An 18072-nucleotide genomic window follows, 5' to 3' on the forward strand; every position below is an offset into this window, starting at 1 on the left:
TGGGTGTTGCACAAGAGAAATCCCATCCTCACCCTGGACTGGCTGCCAGGGAACTTGCAGCATCCTTGTTTGTGTTGGGCTGGCACTTTTTTCCTGTCTCTCTCTATTATCATCTTTCTTCCCAAGTAAAAAGACAAGTAGTTTTCTGCAGCTGAACAAGCTTTCTGTGCTGAGAAAGCAGGACAACTGTTAATGTTTCAGCGGTGCTGCATGCAGCCCTTTGGCTTCAGCATGACCAGCCGAGCAGAAGCCCAGGATGTCGGGGTGTGAGAGAGAAGAAAGACGTGACAAGAAGAGAGGTGGAGATAGAGCAATAACCTGCACCCATACCCTGCTGCAGCCCTGCGGTTTTCCTGGGTCAGGCTGCTTGTAGGACATCACAAACCACACAGGTGAGGCTGGGCACCCCCAGCCTGGCAGAGGAATTTAATTGTTGCATCGTCTTCAAGCCTTCCCTTCTTACTCACCGGCGGTACCACCGCGGCGGCCGATGGCTGCTCTTCCTGCCCATGCTGGGGACAGGAACCGCTGCTGCCGTGCGGGGCGGCCCCTTCGTGCTCCCCGAGGAGGACGCGGTTGCGGGGCAGAGCGGCCCCGGCCCGGGAGGGAGCATCCCTGGGGCCGGGTTGGGCACGTCGCCTCGGGGCCGGCAGGTACCCAGCCTGCTGCCAGCTGTGTCCGTGCCCAGCTCCGGATGCCCGTGTCGGGATCGGTGGCTGCTCACACCCGCTCGGATGCCGGTTCCCGCTCCCGGCCCGGGCTGCGGGGGGACAAGCAGGTGCCCCCGGGCCCGCCACACTGCTCTGGGCAGTTGAGGACTCGCTGAGGGGCCGGGCAGCACAGCGGGCGCCGCAGTCCCTGCCCTCCAGTCCCAGCGGCACGACGAAGCCTGAAAGACCGGCCGGGGCGGGGCTGGGCGTGATGCTCGCACCGGGACCGGAGCCGCGCCTGGGGAGGGCTGGGCAGAGCCGGCGGGGGAGCGAGGCCGGTCAGATCCCAGCTTTAGCCCCAGGGCAGCCCCGTCCCGGGCGGGAGGGCTCTGCGCGGAGAGTGCCGGCGGCCCGGCCCGGCGGAGGCTGCGACCGCCGAGCGATCGCGGGGGCTCCGGGAGGAGCTGACGTCAGGCGGCCCCTTAAATAGCAGCGCAGCCGCCGCTGCCCCGGTACTTCCCGCGGAGGCGAGAGCCAGTGCTGCTGTCGTCCGAGCGCCGCGCCCGCCGGGGATGGGAGCCGCGGCGGCGGGGCCGCGGGAGCGCAGGGGCCGCGGCGGCGGGCGCAGCCCCCCGGGGCGGCTCGGCCGTTCTGCCGCGTAGCCCCGGGACATGAGGGAGCGGCCGCGCAGGGTGCGGGGCGCCGCCGCCGCGGGGCCCCGGGGGCAGCGGCGCGCCGGGCCGGGCCGCGCCATGCCCGGCGGCGCGGCCCCATGGAGCCATGGCGCATAGGGCGCCGAGCGGGCGGGCCCCGGCTGCGGCTCCGGCTCCGTCCCGGCGGCTGGCGCGGAGGGTCCTGGTCCTCTTCACGCTGTCGCTCTCCTGCTCCTACCTCTGCTACAGCCTCCTCTGCTGCTGCGGCGGCCCCGCCGCGCCCCGCGCCCGCTGCGCGCCCGCCCGCAGCGCCGCCGCCAAGAAACTTCTGCAGAAGTCGCGGCCCTGTGGGCGGCCGCCCCCCGCCGAGCCCCCGGGCAGCGCCGCGCCCGCCCGCCGCCCGCGGGAGCCCCCCGTCCCGCCGGCCGGCAGCGCCCCGGGGCCGGCCCGCCCGGGCACCAAGCGCCTGCCGCAGGCCATCGTGGTGGGCGTCAAGAAGGGCGGCACCCGCGCCGTGCTGGAGTTCATCCGGGTGCACCCCGACGTGCGCGCCCTGGGCACCGAGCCCCATTTCTTCGACAGGAACTACGACCGCGGGCTGGAGTGGTACAGGTGAGACCGGCGCTGCGGGACCGGTTCCTGCACCCCTGGGCAGCCCCTACCCCGCCCGGCTGGCGGGACCGCGGTCACCCCCAGCGCGGCCCCGCTCGGTCCCCCCTGCCCTTTCATCTGCCGGTGCTCTCGGTGCTGGACTCGGGTCTCGCGTCCTCGCCCGCTGCCGCGACCCTCGGCGGGAGCGACCAGTCCGGTCCGCACGGGCGAGTTTGTGCTGCCGGTGGAGTCTGTCGCCCGGCCGCGCTCGGGGAGTTTTTCCTCTTCCTCCTCCCGCAGTGCCGAACGGCGCCGTGCTGGCTCCGAGGGCACCTCCGTGCCCCAGCCTTGCGCGACCTCTTCCCCCGGCCGTGGGAACATGGCTGCTGTGGCCGCACCAGCCCTGCGGGAACCTGTGCTGGGACGGTAACAGGTTTCCCGTCCTGCCTGAGGAAAAACTTGCCTCCGTGAAGGGGTCTCCAAAACACGACTGACTAACCCACGGGACGGGATGACTGCCCTCCCTGCAGACCTGCTCAGCGTGCCTCAGCATCCTCCACCAGCAGATTTTATCTCTGGCTCTGTGAGAGGAGCGGTCCCCGTCCTGCGCTGTCTTGTCTGTCTGAACTCAGATAAGAGCAGGTCTATCTGAGATCTCTAATAATGTCCAGGGAACAGTGGGTGCATCTCCAGCAGGAGGTGGTGGGATTTTAATTTCAGTAAGGCTTTTTGAGGAACTCAGCGGCACTCACAGAGAGGCAGCAAGTACCGCATGTGAGCAGGTCATATCACCCGTGGGGTCACCCCCTACCAGTGGGCCTGCACTTGGTGCTGTGGGCAGCTCGCCCCGTGCTCCTCGCCCTGCATGACCCAGTGTACCGGTGTTGTTTGCTGTGCTGTTGTGGAGCTCTGTGCTGCTCTCAGGCAGGGCTGCAGTGCTTGTGCTGGGCATCAGCCTTGCGAGGCAGAGGAGGGCTTGGTCTGGCCCTGAGTTCTTTTGAGCTCACAGCAGGGGAAAGGCAGCCTGACATGGTCAGAGCTGGGGTGCATCATGGTGGGTGGGGGGAACAGCCCACGGGGCACCACTGAGCTCGCTTGCTCTGCTGTCTCACAGTGGTTTTCCAGCACAGATGTCCCCTGTTTCGGGGAAGGACAGTGCTCATCGGCTGCTGAGCAGGGCAGAAGGCACCGTGACATGATGCTCCCAGCTCTGGTGGGGTCCTGGTTTGTCTCCCAGCTGAGCAGGGCTGTGTTGTACCTGTGGTGTGAGGATGCCGGTTACTGGCTGTGAGCTCAGTGTGGTTCCTGCCTGCTGAGCACTGGGCTGCTGCTCCAGCCCTTGTAGCATGGGGAGGCAGCTTGGGTACTGTCCGGGGAGGGCTGTCTGCAGATGCAGGCAGGTCTGCTGCTCTACCTTGTGCTTGGGTCACAGCAGACCCTGCAAACAAGAATGTTCAGCTCCTTTTGCAGTGCTACCTGTGGCAGGTGACGGGAGAACCAGGACAGACTTGGGTGGAGGTTGCTGAAGCCATTTCCCTCTCTTAAGGCTGTCCTACAGCATTCCCAGTTCCTCGCTCCTTTGGAGAGTAGCTGCAGCAGTGTCTTTTCCCTGCTCTCACCCCTCAGCAGGTCCATGTCATCTTCCCACCCTGTGAACATCAGACACTGTCACCCATCCTGCATCGCCTAATAGCTCATATGCTTCCTGTGTGCCATGGGTGCTGGGAGCCTCACAGGCAGCACAGGACCGACCTCGCGGTGCTGCTCCTGCAGACGTGCTCGTGTCTCCTTGCAGGAGGCACAGGGCTGCAGAGCCCTGCCAGGGCAGCGTTCGCCAGCACCCGTCTGAATGAGAGGAAGGGGCTGCACCCCAGATAGAGCCCACCTGGGGCATGTAAGGGCACCCACAGGGACTCAGCATGGTGCTGGTCATGGAGGCAGGAGCAGGATCCCCTTCCCACTCACACTTGGGCACCAAGGGGCTGTGGCAGTGAGTACAGAGCATCCAACCTCCCTCTCTGAGCCATGGTTCACCCTGAGATCCTCCATGTGAAGGCACCCATGCATGACCTGGGGGGTGACAGCGAGTGGCAGTGGTGACCAGCAGCTGCTGAGAGAGACAGGGGCAACAATGGAAGCCCAGCCAGGTGAGCAACCTGCTGCCCGGGTCCTGGCTTCACCTCTAGATCAATGGAGAGATCGTGCCAGAGCAGCGGAGCCTCCAAATTAGTTCAGCTAAAACAATTAAATGACACTTCCCTGGTTTTATTACTTTTTTTTTTAACCTCGCAAATGTGCCAGAACTTAAGAGCAGAGGCTGCTAATGTATAAAATGTGGAATTGATTTTCCTCCTTGCAAGTGGAGCAATTAAATGTGGAGTAGGTCTAACCCACAGTGTGATGAGCTCCTGCTGCTCTGCCAAGAGCCTGAGGTGCAAGAGCGTGGGTCGTGCCCGTGGTGTGTGCCAGGGATGGCAGCTGATGGTGAGGGGGCTTGGGGAGCATGGTGGTGCCATGGGGTCTCTGCAGGTCACCCAGAATACAGACCCCTGGAAGGCAAAGGTTTCCCCTGTTGTGAGCAGAGACTTTGCCTGCGGGAGCTGCTTGCTAGTGGAACAGCTGAGTGCCTGTTCTGGCTCCATCCTTCCCATTCCGTGCCCCAGTGGGGACCCAGTGGTGGGACCAAGTAGTTATTCGTGCAGTTGAGAGCAGCGTGGGAGCTGAGCCCCTCTGATGCTCTGAACACACCAGTTCCTGTTTTTCCACGTTTTCCCCTGCCCTGGATTTGGTCTGACGCAGAGGTGGCAGAGCCAGCAGGAGGGGACATTTCCTGATCTGCCTGTCCTTGCCCGCTCCAAATGTCATGCTTGCTGCCAGATGCTGTGTTCATGATGCCTCCTGCCTGAGCTGCTGCCAGCGCCCCAGGAAGCCTGGGCTGGGGATGGGCATGCTGGGCAGAGCCAGATCCCCTCCTTGCCCCCAGACCACCGCCCAGGACCTGCCTGTTCAGGCCAAAACACCGCGCCGTTTCCAATTCCCATCAGCCTCTCTAATCCACCTCATTAGCTAGAGTTACACTACAGGAAAGGTATTTTTAGCAAGATCTGTTGTAAGACAACTGAAACCAAACAGCCAGCTACTGGGGAATATCGATTCATTACCAATCCTGGACTAAATGTTCAATATAGAGCTTTTTCCTGCTGCAGGTAGCATGTGCCAATAACCTTCAATATTTTCCAGAACAGAGGGAAGACAGTGTTGTTTGATTTGCAGTTAACTTTGAGTGATAACTCTAATTACAGCATCTCAGGATGCAGTTTTCCTCCCTGGGATTCCTGAGTAGCCCTGCCAGATGTTCAAGCATTATTTTCTCAGAGAGGGGCTTTTCCTGGCAGCTCTGACTGTGTCCTGAGCACGCTCTGCCCCATGGGTTGTGCTGTGGCAGGGCTGACACGGGGCAGAGCCTGGCTGCTCCCATGCGGACCTGCCTGCCCTACTCTTGTCCCAGGGCTCCCCTGGGTGCTGGTGCAACTGGGGAACCCTACACTGGCACCTCTGCTGCCTGCCCCCCCTGCCTGTGGTTTGGGTGTTCCCAGGGCTGTGGTGCTGCTGAGCAGGGGCACTGTGGCTGTCCCAGGGGGCAGACCCCAGCCAGCGAGCATCATCCCCGTGTCTGTGGGAGGGAGAGGAAGGAGCCCGCACACCCAGCTCCCACACTCCGCCTTGCTAATTGCTCCTTGCTAATGGCCAGGTTGGCGCACACACAAATGGGAGCCCATTAGGCTTTGCCCAGCGACTCGGGCTGTTTTGTGGGCTTGACTGACAGTGCATTTTGCTGAAGTTAATTAGTAAGAAGAGAGGAAGGCAGCAAGCTTCAAGGATGCTTTGAAATTTCCTTGACTTCAGAGAGTGCCCTGGCTCTGAGGAACAGGTACAAAACCCTCAGCAGAGACTTCAGCATGAGGAGCTGCCCGCAGGCAGCGTGTTCGCTGGTCACTGCCCTGGCTGTGTCTGCTGTGGGCAGCAGCCCTGCCTGCCCTGAGGGTCCCGGGTGCCCCAGAGACCCTCGCTCCAGCCCCAGGAGGGTTCCCCTGCTGAGTGCTGGGAGAAATGCAGGGAGGTGATTCCATGCAGGGTGTGAAGCCTTCAATATTAATGATGCTTGTTCCTGCTCTGTCTGCCATGACCTTGTTTGTAAATGCTGCAGTTTGTTCTAACCTTCGCTTCGGTGTCAGAAAATCCAGCTCATTACTCTGGTGTGGCTGTGGGCATGGCTGCTTCGTGACGCTGACAAGCAGAGAACACCAGTCCCTGGTGAGCTGGGTGTCCACCCAGGGCTGTCTGTGGATCTGCCCCACGGTGTGAGCCCGGGGATGCGGTGTATGCGGTACCTGCTGCGCCGGGCTGGCAGCAGGGACAGCAGGAGGTGGGTGTCTGCAGCCCTGGGTCCTCAGCACCATATCTGTGTCGCAGGTGTGTCCCTGGCAGCAGGTGCCTTAGACATGGCTGGAGTCGCTCTTTGTCAGCGCTGGTGTGTGACACAGGGTCTGTGGGACCTGCTGTGGGGTCAGGGTGGTTTGTTTGTGGTGCAAATTGTCCCATCCCTTTGCACTCCTGAGTGCTGACAGTCACCAAGTGGGTCATACCTCTGACACCAGCTTTTAATTAAGGAATCTCTGCAGCAGCTGGGGTATATTAGGTGATTTTTTAAAATGAATATTAATTTTTGAAGTTTTACCTATAGAAGGAGTTGCCTTGGAAAAGGGAGGTGGGCAGAGCCCAGCCATTCTCTGTGACCCACAGGCCGGTGAGCCGGGCAGCACCGTGCCAGGCAGCCCTCACCCCAGCCACGCTCCATACAGTGCTGGCCTTGGGCTCTGTCAGACCCTCAGGTGATGCAGGATGGTCCTTTAGGAAGGTGGGAGTTACACGTCAGCTTGTGCGTGTGAGCGTGCCCTTCGGAAAAGATTTTGTTGACTTAAAGGACACCGCAAATCTCTGGAGCTTTTAAATGATTAAAAATGAATCAGCAGCAAAGTTAATTACTGTGTTCACACTGCCTTTATGCATTGAAATGTCCCTCATTAGCTGTCTGTGAGCACTGGTGTAAATTCTTTGAACATAAACATTTATTAAAGGCAGCCGATCCATCATTAAGTCCAAGGCTGGCTCAGCACAGGGCAGTAGCAGTGGTGGCAGAGGGGACTGGGACCGGGCAGCTGCTGCTGCTGGAGCTGCAGTCCCTGGGGTGGCATTTCCCAGGGTGGACGCGGTGCAACTCCCTCGAACCGTGTGGGCTGGGGGGACACGGTGAGTCCCCCTTGCAGCATCGCGGGAGCCCTGCTCCCGGGCCAGCCTCTCCTGCCCGCTATCGCTGCGCTGCCAGCCTCAGTGGGATGGGGGGGACATGGAAGCTGTGCTGGGGGACCCAGGGCTGAGGATTCCCATGTACCCCGAGGGGTCTTGCACTGCGATGCACCAGCTGTGCAGCTCCTGGCTCGAGTGTCTCTGTGTCCCAGGCGTCCGCTGCAATGTCGCCCAACTAGGGAGAGATTTTTATCTTCCTCACACCTCAGTTTCTCCTGTGCTTGACCCAGTTTTGTTTAAACCTCCAAGTAGCTTTGCTTGGGCTTTCATCTGCGGATGCCACCCGCGGTTCTGCTGAGCCCAGCAGCACTGGGCTGCCGGGGAGAGCTGGTGGTGGCTGTCGGCTGTGTGCACCGTGGCGTGGCACACGGTGCAGCATGGCACAGCACGGCGCAGTGTGGCACAGCTGGTGGCCCTTGGCTCTCAGCCCAGTGGCTCCTCTCCCTGCCTGTGCGGGCAGTGGCCCTGGGTGCAGCTGCTGAGCAGCAACATCAGCTGGAAGTGCGACAGCACAGAGCCCTCCGCACAGGGGCCAGCACTGGGGATGATTTTTTGCCAAATCAAACAGTTTGTTTTATGCCCATGAGTGGATGGAGTCCAGGATTACGCACATGTCAGGCTGAGCCTCTGAGGAGAGCCCAGGACGTGCTGCCACATCCTTGCACACCACGAGCTGACCCGGGAGCTGTGTGGGCTGGATGGAGGGGCCGGGCTGTAACGGGATTATCGGATGGGCAGCCACCCTGTGCACGCTTATCTGCAATATCTCAATCATCTGATGAATTTCTGTACAAATTTCTCCCTGGGAGAGTGTTTCACGCATGTTCAACATCAAAGCAGTGCAGGCAGCAAGGGAGCGCATGTTTCTTTAATGTGGGAGCGTTGTATGGGCTGTGGGGTGCCCAAAGGCAGATTATAAGAAAATTAGTAATTCAGATCTAGGAAAGGTGCTGGTGAAAAGTTAACTCCTTCAGGGTGAGGTGCTGCCTTCGCACCGGCATGGCCGGGGCTGGGTCTTTGGTGCTGCTGTTGCCCCATGGCCCATGGCTGACACCACAGTGACACCAGCTCAGCCACACCAGGAGCCAGTAGCTTTCCTGGGGCCCTGACAGCGACTGGATGGACCCTCCTGCAGCAGAGGTGACTCCCCAGCTCCACCATCATGATGGCAGCTGCACTGTCACCTCCCAGCAGCACCATCCTGTCTCCGGTGCTGGCAGAGGTGACCGCTGACCATCCCTGGGCACCCAGCAGCTGTCCCCCGAACGGCCTGGCAGCAGCTCGCTCGGCGTGTGCCGGTGCCATGGCCGCTGGGGACCCTTAGCAAAGTCACGGGCGCCAGGGCAGTCCCCAGAGTGGCAGGAACGGCTCCTGCCTGAGCTGCAGGTGCCACAAGCCACTACCGAGAGCCGTCACACCTGAACGTGAGCCTGCGCCTTAAAACTCTGTGACATGCTATTTGTATGCAAATAACTCTGTGAAAGCAGAAGTCCAAAAATATCATTTAAAGTCAGCTGTAATTAAGTTTGCAATGCATTTCCCAGCTCTTGCAGCTCTGGGGATCCCGCAGTTAACGTAAAGATGAATGCCTGGGTGACATTTCTCCCCCTTGCATGGTTTCACTGGTGATTTATTTATCTATTCGGGTTGTGTTTTGTTGTCTCAGCAGTCTCTGTTGTTCAGGAGCAGCAGACACTGGGAGTCCATTTAAAAAACAACAACTCTTGTCTCATTTCACTAATTTACTATGCAGAGATTTTGTGTTTTTCATAATGGATTAGAACCTGTAATTTCATTTCTTGAATACATGGACCTAATAGCTCAAGTAATGAAAGTCTAACAAGCCTGAAGATGAACCATTAATGAAACAGCAGTTTTATGATTCTCCACCAATATATTGTAATAGTGAATCACTTATAAAGCCGTCCCGTGCTGATTTGTGATGGAACCTGTTTGTGATACAGCAATACAGCCGCAGTGCCTGCCGCTGCATTAGCATTTACTGACATCTTTAAACAACGGAATCAGCATCAGGATTTGTGGGGTTGGGAACGGAGCAGTGGGAAAGGGCAATTACACCGCGTCTGTGGCCAGGTATATCTGTTAAACAGCCCTGTTGATTTACGCTAACTAATTAGTTTGTTCTCTTTCAAATGAGGAAGATGGGTGGGAGTGCGTGAGGGTGTGTGGGGCTGTGCTGCCTGGGGATGGGCAGCCCCTGTCACCTCATGCAGCCCCCGTGCCCTTGTGCAGCCCTTGGCACCACCCTGGCCCCTCACCGATGGGGCGGCAGCTCTGGGGCCACTTGGGATGTGGGGACAGTGGCCCTGTGCCAGCACCAGGGGTGGCCTCAGCCATCATCCCCAACAGCTCTCAGCAACCTGGCACAGACCTCTGGGTGTATCTCTTCAGGATCTCTCCATAGATCTCATCCAGCTGCTCCTCTCCCCCGCTGGACCAAGGTGCCTTCTTGTCCCCCTATCATCTTCACAGGGAGTGTCCTGAGTCCCCCGGGGACCCAGCACCCTTGCCCATCCTGTGCAGGTTCACAAGAAGGCTGTGGCTGGGAGGAATGTCCCCCCGGCGAGGCTGAGGCAGAGCCAGCCCAGTGCTGGCGCCCCGTGCCTGCCCTTGCCAGCCAGACCTGTGGCACCATGAATCTGGCTGTGATGGATTTAATAACATAGAAGTACAAGACCAATTTATGCATTTTTCCATCCCATTAGTTTTTATTTGATTTGGACGTTCACATGTCAAAGCAAATGATTTAATTAGTGCTAAGCTGTGCTGCAGGGACGCTACGCTTTCCCCCAGTCTGGTGCTCCCTAGAGGCTGGATGCAGATGACACCCATGGCCAGAGACCCTCTGCAGCACTGCAGGAGCTGTGCCTGCCCCTCCTGCCCGGAGGGGACACCCACCAGCCCCACGCTGTGGACACCACCTCCCAGTGCCATGCCTGACCCAGCTCTTCCTCACCATCACCTTCTGCTTCATTTGCAGGAGCCTGATGCCACGAACGCTTGACAGCCAGATCACGGTGGAGAAGACCCCCAGCTACTTCGTCACCAAGGAGGCACCACGGCGGATCTTCAACATGTCCCGGGACACAAAGCTGATTGTGGTGGTGAGGAACCCGGTCACCCGCGCCATCTCAGACTACACGCAAACACTCTCCAAGAAGCCGGACATCCCCACCTTCGAGGGGCTGTCCTTCCGCAACCGCAGCCTGGGGCTGGTGGACACGTCTTGGAATGCCATTCGCATTGGGATGTACGCCGTGCACCTGGAGACCTGGCTCCAGTACTTCCCCCTCTCCCAGATCCACTTTGTCAGCGGGGAGAAGCTGATCACGGACCCAGCTGGGGAGATGGGCAAAGTCCAGGACTTCTTGGGCATCAAGCGGGTTATTACGGACAAGCACTTCTACTTCAACAAGACAAAAGGCTTTCCTTGCCTGAAGAAGTCAGAGAGCAGCGGCTTGCCTCGCTGCCTGGGTAAGTCCAAAGGCAGGACTCACGTGCAGATAGACCCGGAGGTCATTGAGCAGCTTCGGGACTTTTATAGACCTTATAATATCAAATTCTATGAAACAGTTGGGCAAGACTTCAGATGGGAATGAGTGTCCGGGAGCAGAGCCATGGTGACGTGAGGCTGCAGTCTTCCATGAGGGGCCCGGGGGGCTGGAGCCAGGACCCCCCAGCCAGCCGGTCCTGCCCGGAACCGCGAGCAGAGGTGGGCAAGGGGCATCCCCGGCGCTCGGGAGGCTCCAGGGTGAGCTGAGACAGGAGGACATGGAGTCCTGCCACAGCCACAGTGGGTGAGTGCCAGGCAGGTGCTGCCCGTCCCGCAGGTCAGCGAGGCCGTGACTTGCTCCCTGGGGTCCCATTTGCTTTTACCGCACATGGTCCCCAGGGCCACGGTGATGGCCCTGTTGTGCAGCCCGTGCACAGGCTGCTCCAAGACACGTTCCTCCTCTGTGTCCCCAAGCAAACTGGCACCCCCAGATACCCCCCAAATGCAGGCATCAGCTGTGGGGCTGTCCCCACAGGTTGTCCCCATGGGGCCACATCCCACCGCGGTGCTGGGGTGCACCTGGAGCTCCAGCTGCTCCACTTTGCCTTTTGTCACTTAAGCGCAGTGTGTAACCATGAGGACAGTGAGATGTATCTGCTTGAAAAAGAAGTCTATGAAAAATGTTGTTCCGATATTTTGTCCTGTGAATAAAGCACAGAATCCTGCTGTTACGGGTACTTTAGTGGCATTAGTGTCCTTGTTCAGCATGTGATCCCTTTGTGTAAATAAAAGTGGCTACCACTGGTCCGTACGCATGGGCTTTTCTTAGGGCAGGGCTGGGCTGCAGCTGCCGGGTCCGGCAGAGCCGCAGGGTTAGGCACAGGGTCCGGGGCTGTGGCAGGACAGTGGTGCAGCCCAGCACGGCCAGGAGCGGACCTGTGGCACAGCCCATCACAGCAGTGGTGGCACCGCCTGGTGTGCCCGAGGACCTGGGGTTAATGCCACCTCCTGCCAGTTGCGGGGGCAAACGCTGCATCAGACACAAGCAGCAGTAATTTATGGCTGAACTTAATGGGCTGTTCTATAGGAGCCCATAATTACACTGAAATGTCAAGTGCTGCATGCTTTACTAGCTGCCCCCCGCCTGTGCACACCTCCTGGTGCATTAGTCACGGTTGTCCTTTGCTTGACTTGCCTGGCAGCTGCAGCCGGCCCCGGCGAGGTGCTGCACCACGGGCAGGCTGTGCGGGCAGGGACAGGCAGCTGCCCGCTCCTGCACCCTGCTGCAGCTGCACCGAGCAGAGCAGCACCCACAGCACCTGCAGCCCCCACAGCACCTGCAGCCAGGCACTGGGGGCACAGCTCCATGGGCAAATCGTACCTGGTGTCACTGAGCCACAACCTGCCCGTGCTGGCCGGGAGCCGGGAGCTGCTGCACCGTCCCCAAGCAGGGCTGGAGCTGAGCCTCCCTGCACCTCCTGCCAGCACTGCTCCGACCCCACACCTGGCTGACCTGGCCGGGACAGCTGTCCCCTCTTTGGACACAGGGAATTCTCCCAGCTCCGCATCCTGCTTGGAGCCAAGATCAATGGGCTGCATCCTCAGGTGCTCGGAGATGGGCACAGCATCACTGATTCTGGCTCAGCATCACTGATCCCAGCTCAGGATCTCTGTGATCCCAGCTCAGCACTATGCCTGCTCTGCACACATGTAGCCCCGTCCCACCTGGAGCAATCCACCTTATGAGCCTGTTAGCAGGCCCTGTGATGAGCACCACTGTTCATGAATATCAGTAACAGCTTGCTGGAGTGCTGTTTTTTCTTTTCCCAGTGCTGGACTGAGTTGTCTATTGATTTTCGTAGTAAATCTCAGGCATTTCTGTCAAAGGTTGCAATTTACCACAAGCATCTAAATCTTAGCCCGAGCCTTCAGCCTCTGCCCCGTGTCTGCACGAACTGGTGTCGGTGCCATTCTGCAGCCAGGCATGACCTGGTGTGACAAAACCACGTACCAGTTTGAGAAGCCTTACTGGAAGTGATTACCGTACAGAGAGCCCTAATAGGAAAAAATTGGAAGTAATTAATGGACATCTAATACAGCTATATCTGCATCTCTTCCACTATCATCCAGCAGCAGGCACAGGAGCTGCGGGGGGACCCAGTGCCAGCTGGGGCAGGCGGAGGGAGAGTGGGGGATTAACAGCCGTCGGCAGGAAGATGGGATCTCTTCTTGTATGATTTTTCTTTTAAAGGAGAAAAACATTCACAGCGAGACTCGCAAATCCCAGCCTCACAGTGGAAAAGCCATTTCCAATCCACTCTAAGGAGGCAGAAGGTGCCGGGTTAGATTGATCCCCCTGACAATACCGTATTAGTGGGAAATTAGAGCTGGAGCCTGAGGAAACTGCTGCAATATCAAACAATTACTTTACATTTGTCCTTACAAATGGAGGGAGCAGAAATGTACTTAAATCAAGTATTAGATTTCCAAAGGGTAAGCAAATGAGGGCTCTGGAAGGGCTGTACTAAAAATGCTTATCACATTAGGAGCTCTTAAAATGCAGCTTACAGAGCTTGAGAGGAGGCAATCTGCATGGGGAAGAGGCAGGTAGCGGTTTGGTGGGGATGTAGAACAGCACTGGTTTGGTGATGCCAACCAGAGGGGCTGCCACAGGGACCCGTCCAGCCTGTCCGCAGGCTGGGGACACAGGGGACAGAGCCACCGCTCTGGTCACCAGGCCCAGGAGACACAAAGTGCCTCTTGCCAGCTCCACAAGCCACACACCATCACAGTTCTAGCCCCCACCATTGTGAAGAGCGTGTCTTGTGGTATCAGCTGCTGCCCTGGGCGGCTCCTGCACCATTAGCTGGCTCTTGACACTCAGGAGGAAAATGCTTGAAGTGCAAACTTTATAAGCCAGCATGTAAATTTTAACGACCGCTGTATAATTTTTACTGGGCCGGAAGGTATGTGACTTGAGGCAACTGTTTCTTTGCACAAGATAACAGAGAGCCTTGATAGAGTTTACTGCAAAGCCTTGACAAGCATGTCCAAAGATGGAGCAACATGAGGACCTTTTGGTGACGTGATTAACGTGCATGCCAGGTTCAATGTGCTGACCTACTTGCTGGCAGAGGAGGGCTGGGCAGCGGTGACGGGATGCACAATGGAGCTGGAAGCACAGGGACCTGGTGCTGCCATGCATGCGGCTGGACCTGCCCTGGGACTGGGCACCCGCGGGGCTGCTGGGCTGACCCAGGGGACTCATGTCTGACCAGCGCAGCCTGTAGCATGGGCGCAGGGTGCTGGCTGTGCCAGGAGGAGCCAAGACGCCCACTGTGATGGACAGGGGGTGGCAGGCACATGCAAAGCCGCCTGGCACAGCAAGTCCCGGTGCAGCATGTCCTGATGCAGCACGTCCCGGTGCAGCTCATCCCAGTGCAGCACATCCCAGTGCAGCTCATCCTGGTGCAGCACGTCCCAGTGCAGCTCATCCTGGTGCAGCATGTCCCGGTGCAACGCATCCTGTGCCCTGGCTGCCCTAGCGGCACAGCCACAGTCATTGCGTGCACCGTGTTTTGATCAGTTCACTCAGGCCTGAATCCCAGAGAGCAGCTGTTTAATATTTATCAGCTCATAAATACTTAAACATAATGAATGCGACTTAAGTGGTCCCTGATCCTGTTCAGGCTGAAGAGCTCTTGAGACACCTGGGCCGAGGGAAGCCTTCCCAGGGCCCATCTATATCCCTGGCAAGTGCCGTCCACTGCCCCGCGGAGCCACTGGCACGTCACCCAGTGCTGATGCCCAGCAGCACCTGTGTCTCCCCAAAACAGCCCCGAATGACCCCACCATGGTGGGACTGTCCCAGGACCCCCACTCAGAGATGTTACTTTTGGCTTGGCATTGCTGTGAGTTACCTGCCTTCCCTGTCCGTGGTGAGGGGCCCGGCCCCAGGTGGGAGCAGCACCGCGGGTGTTCTCTGCCGGCAGCCGGTGCCCGGCGGGCTCAGTGCTGCGCTCCTGCCAGAGCACAAGCTGCGGCGCTGGACCTGCACGGTCAGTCAAGTACTGCCAGTTGCACAAGGAGTGTCGTTCATCTCTCAGACCAAGGTGGGATCACAGTGCCCTGAGCACGGAGAAAATTTGATTAACTTCTTATTAATTAATTTGATTCAGTTTCACTGCTGGCTCCCTGTTTGTTGGCAGCAACGGAGCTGCGGAATGTGCATGCAGGGCTGGGAGCGCTGGGGGAGCCCAGCGCTGTCCCCATGCTGTGACACTCAGGAGCAGGACCCTGGGCTGGGGTCCCCCCATGGCTCTGCCTCTGCACCAAGCTAAACACCCCATCCTACCACCCAACACAGAGCTGGCCAGCAAATAAATATGATCCTTAACAGAAACCTTTAAACCCCTGGAAATGATTAATGCCTAGGAAGAGCTGGAATGCTGATACATTCAAGTAGGTCAAGTTTCCTCCTATTATTTTATCAGGCTGCAGCAAGGGAGAGAAACATGCTGTCGGCTGAACCCCCAGGCTCTGCCACTGCTCCCAGGACGGGTACAGCTGCGCTGTCACTGGCGATATGGCACAAACCCTGGGCAGCGTGTCCCCACAGCCGCCCCTGCCCACAGTACGAGGGGGACAAGCTGCGCAGAGGAGGAGCTGCTGCTGTTCCCGAGGCTGCTATGGGTGCAGCCTGCCCGCTGCTCTGCCAGTGATGTGCAACGGCACACAACTGATTAACACCTTTAATTTGCTTTGAAAGTCTTCCAAGTTCCTCTACAAGCTCTGCTCAGTGCTTCAGCAGCCAGGAGTGTGTAGCAATGAGAGGAGCTGACGGTATCAATACTGCATTGAAGTCCAGGCATCACTGAATAATTCATTATCTGACAGCTAATTAGCCAGCTGGTCCAATTAGGGTGACTCCTCTGCAGCCAGGGCTCTGGGCACGCATGGGGTGACACTTGCTGGCACACAGTTGGCTGTGTCGGTGGCTCACAGGGCCTGTGGGGACATCAGCTGCCAGGAGAAACTGCTGCCACAGACAGTGGTGGGTCCCACACACAGCCGAGGGCTGCACCAGCGCCTGTCAAAGGCACTTTGGCACAAGACAAGGAGTGACGGTCTGCACAGCCCTGCAGCAACACAGGTCCCTGCAGCAGCTCCAAGGGCCTCGGTGGCACAGGATGGGGTGAGCATGGCCAGAAACAGGGACAGTGCCAGCAGCCCAGGGAAGGGACATCTCACCGGGGCACACAGCAGTGCTGCTGTCAACACAGAGCCCTGCAGGGTCAGTCCCCGAGTCACCTGGTGTGGGCTGGCAGCGGTGGGCACAGTGGGGAGGGCAGGCAGCAGCGGGCAGGGCAGGCAGCAGCAGGCACAGTGTGCAGGGCAGACAGCAGCAGCAGGCAGGCTGACCACGGGATCACTGCTGCTGGGCTGGCACAGCCTCCAGCTCCCAGGAGGTCCAGGGCAGCTGTACTGGGCTTGTGCCATGTGGTACCATCCTGCCAGTCCTGCCAGGGGGAGGCAGGTCCACACCAGCACCTGCAGGGCCAACAGGTCCCTGCTACCGCAGCCAGCACAGCCTGGGGACAGCAGGACAGCAGCCCTGGCTCCTGCACATACAGGCGACTGGTGATAAGGATGGCTTAGGTATAAATATTTACCCAGGGACTGAGTGGATTCAGCTGAGTTCGTTCCTATTAGAGGATCTGTTAGTAATTATCTGCATATGCGTTATTACCTGGGGACATATAATCTGCCACAGTAATGAGTTCAAGTGGCTCCTGTGGCATAACAAGCAGGAGGGGAGGGTGGGACAGGACCCGCTGCCATTGCAGCGAGGGCAGGGCCAGGCTCAAGGACATTGGCGTCACTGGGCTGCAGGGACCTGCCGCAGTGACACCATGCCCTGGGACACAGACCTGCTGCTTCACCTCCCCAGGGAGTGGGTCTGGGCACAGGTCAGCCTGCTTTGACAGGCCAAAAGAACCCCAGAGCTGCAGGACATAGCAACTCCCCGGCCAGGGGCTGCTGCAGGACAAAGCTCCTGTCCTGTGCGGGACGACCCTGGCTCTGCAGAGCAGCCCTGGGGGACTGGGGGTCCCCAGGAGAGAGGGCAGAGCTGCCTGTCCCCAAGGGAAAGGGCACCACCGGTCTGAGCAGCCAGAGGCTGCAGCCCATACCCCTTCTCTTCACAGCTCCTGCCCTCCCCACCTTCCCTGAGCAGCAGCACGTCCTGCTGGATTCGTGTATTTTAAATACATTTCTTTACTTAAGAAACAACGGCCCAAGACCAGCAGATAATCTCTGCCCCATCTCTGCCCACTGCAGGGCTGCCACGCGATATTACTGTATTTAGTCACGGTGCTGTTATGAGAGCAATACGGTCATTAAGCCCTAATTTCTAAAACAAAGATAAAATTACGTGATTAAGATCTAATTAAAGTCTAACTACCAGCACCATGAATCACTTCAGCACACATTTAATGGATGTCTTTTGAAGCCATCATGTGTTTTGTTTCCTTCTGTGGCTGGTGATTTCCCTGCAGGGACCCAGTTTGCTCAGGCTGATGTTTGCTTGCGCTGTTCCTGCTTTGGCTGGGGACCACTAAAAATGTTTACATGTGAGTGAGGAGCTCGAAAATCCATTTCTAATCAGACAGAAAATTTCACTTGACAGGCTCGTTCAGATGTGCGTCTCTGCAGAACCGAGCAGAGCAGAGAGGGCTCCTCGTGCTGACGCTGGCCCCGTCCCCGGTGGGGAGCATCATTTCGGCAGCGCCACATGCTTCGGTGCAATTAGCAGGAATTAGCACTGGCACACTGGGTGCTCAGTGCCGAGGTGCCTTGTGGCCAGAGCTATACTAAATGCCATTAAAAGTCTCTTTGGCAGGGAGAAAAAAGCAAATGAGAAAAACCTCTCCCCAGATCAGGCTAGTGACTCTAAGGGACAGCGCTATAATAATCTTGATGGAGAGTATTGTCATTTTCTTTTTCTGCAGCAAAATATTGCCTGTTGATGTCCCAGAGCTGCCTCTGCCAGATCAACACAAGCATTTTAATGCTGTCGCTTCCAAGAGCTGGCGGGGGAGCTGGCAGAGTTGTGGGGGTCCCGGCAGAGGTGGCGGCACCACAGTCTCTCAGCGATGGCAAGAGCTGGGACCTGCTCCAGCTCCCAGCAAGGCCGGTGCTGAGCCCTGGGGAGCGGGCCCAACCCCTGTGCCCTGCAGGCACCCGTCCTGTGACCAGCCGAGCAGATTCCTCCGCGCTGCACTGACCCTGGGGGATT

The 18072-nt window shown here is 58.3% G+C and overlaps 1 protein-coding gene across 1 annotated transcript; it reads left to right on the forward strand.

The window, feature by feature from the left end:
* The first annotated feature begins 954 nt into the window (after positions 1 to 954).
* HS3ST2 (heparan sulfate-glucosamine 3-sulfotransferase 2) lies at positions 955 to 11580 on the forward strand. The gene is made up of 2 exons (XM_065850790.2): positions 955 to 1915; positions 10263 to 11580. The coding sequence occupies exons 1-2, from the start codon at positions 1431 to 1433 to the stop codon at positions 10879 to 10881; spliced, it is 1104 nt and encodes a 367-aa protein (XP_065706862.1). The 5' UTR covers positions 955 to 1430; the 3' UTR covers positions 10882 to 11580.
* Positions 11581 to 18072: the final 6492 nt, after the last annotated feature.

The sequence above is a fragment of the Patagioenas fasciata genome, chromosome 15 (assembly GCF_037038585.1).
Source record: "Patagioenas fasciata isolate bPatFas1 chromosome 15, bPatFas1.hap1, whole genome shotgun sequence".
NCBI lineage: Eukaryota > Metazoa > Chordata > Aves > Columbiformes > Columbidae > Patagioenas > Patagioenas fasciata.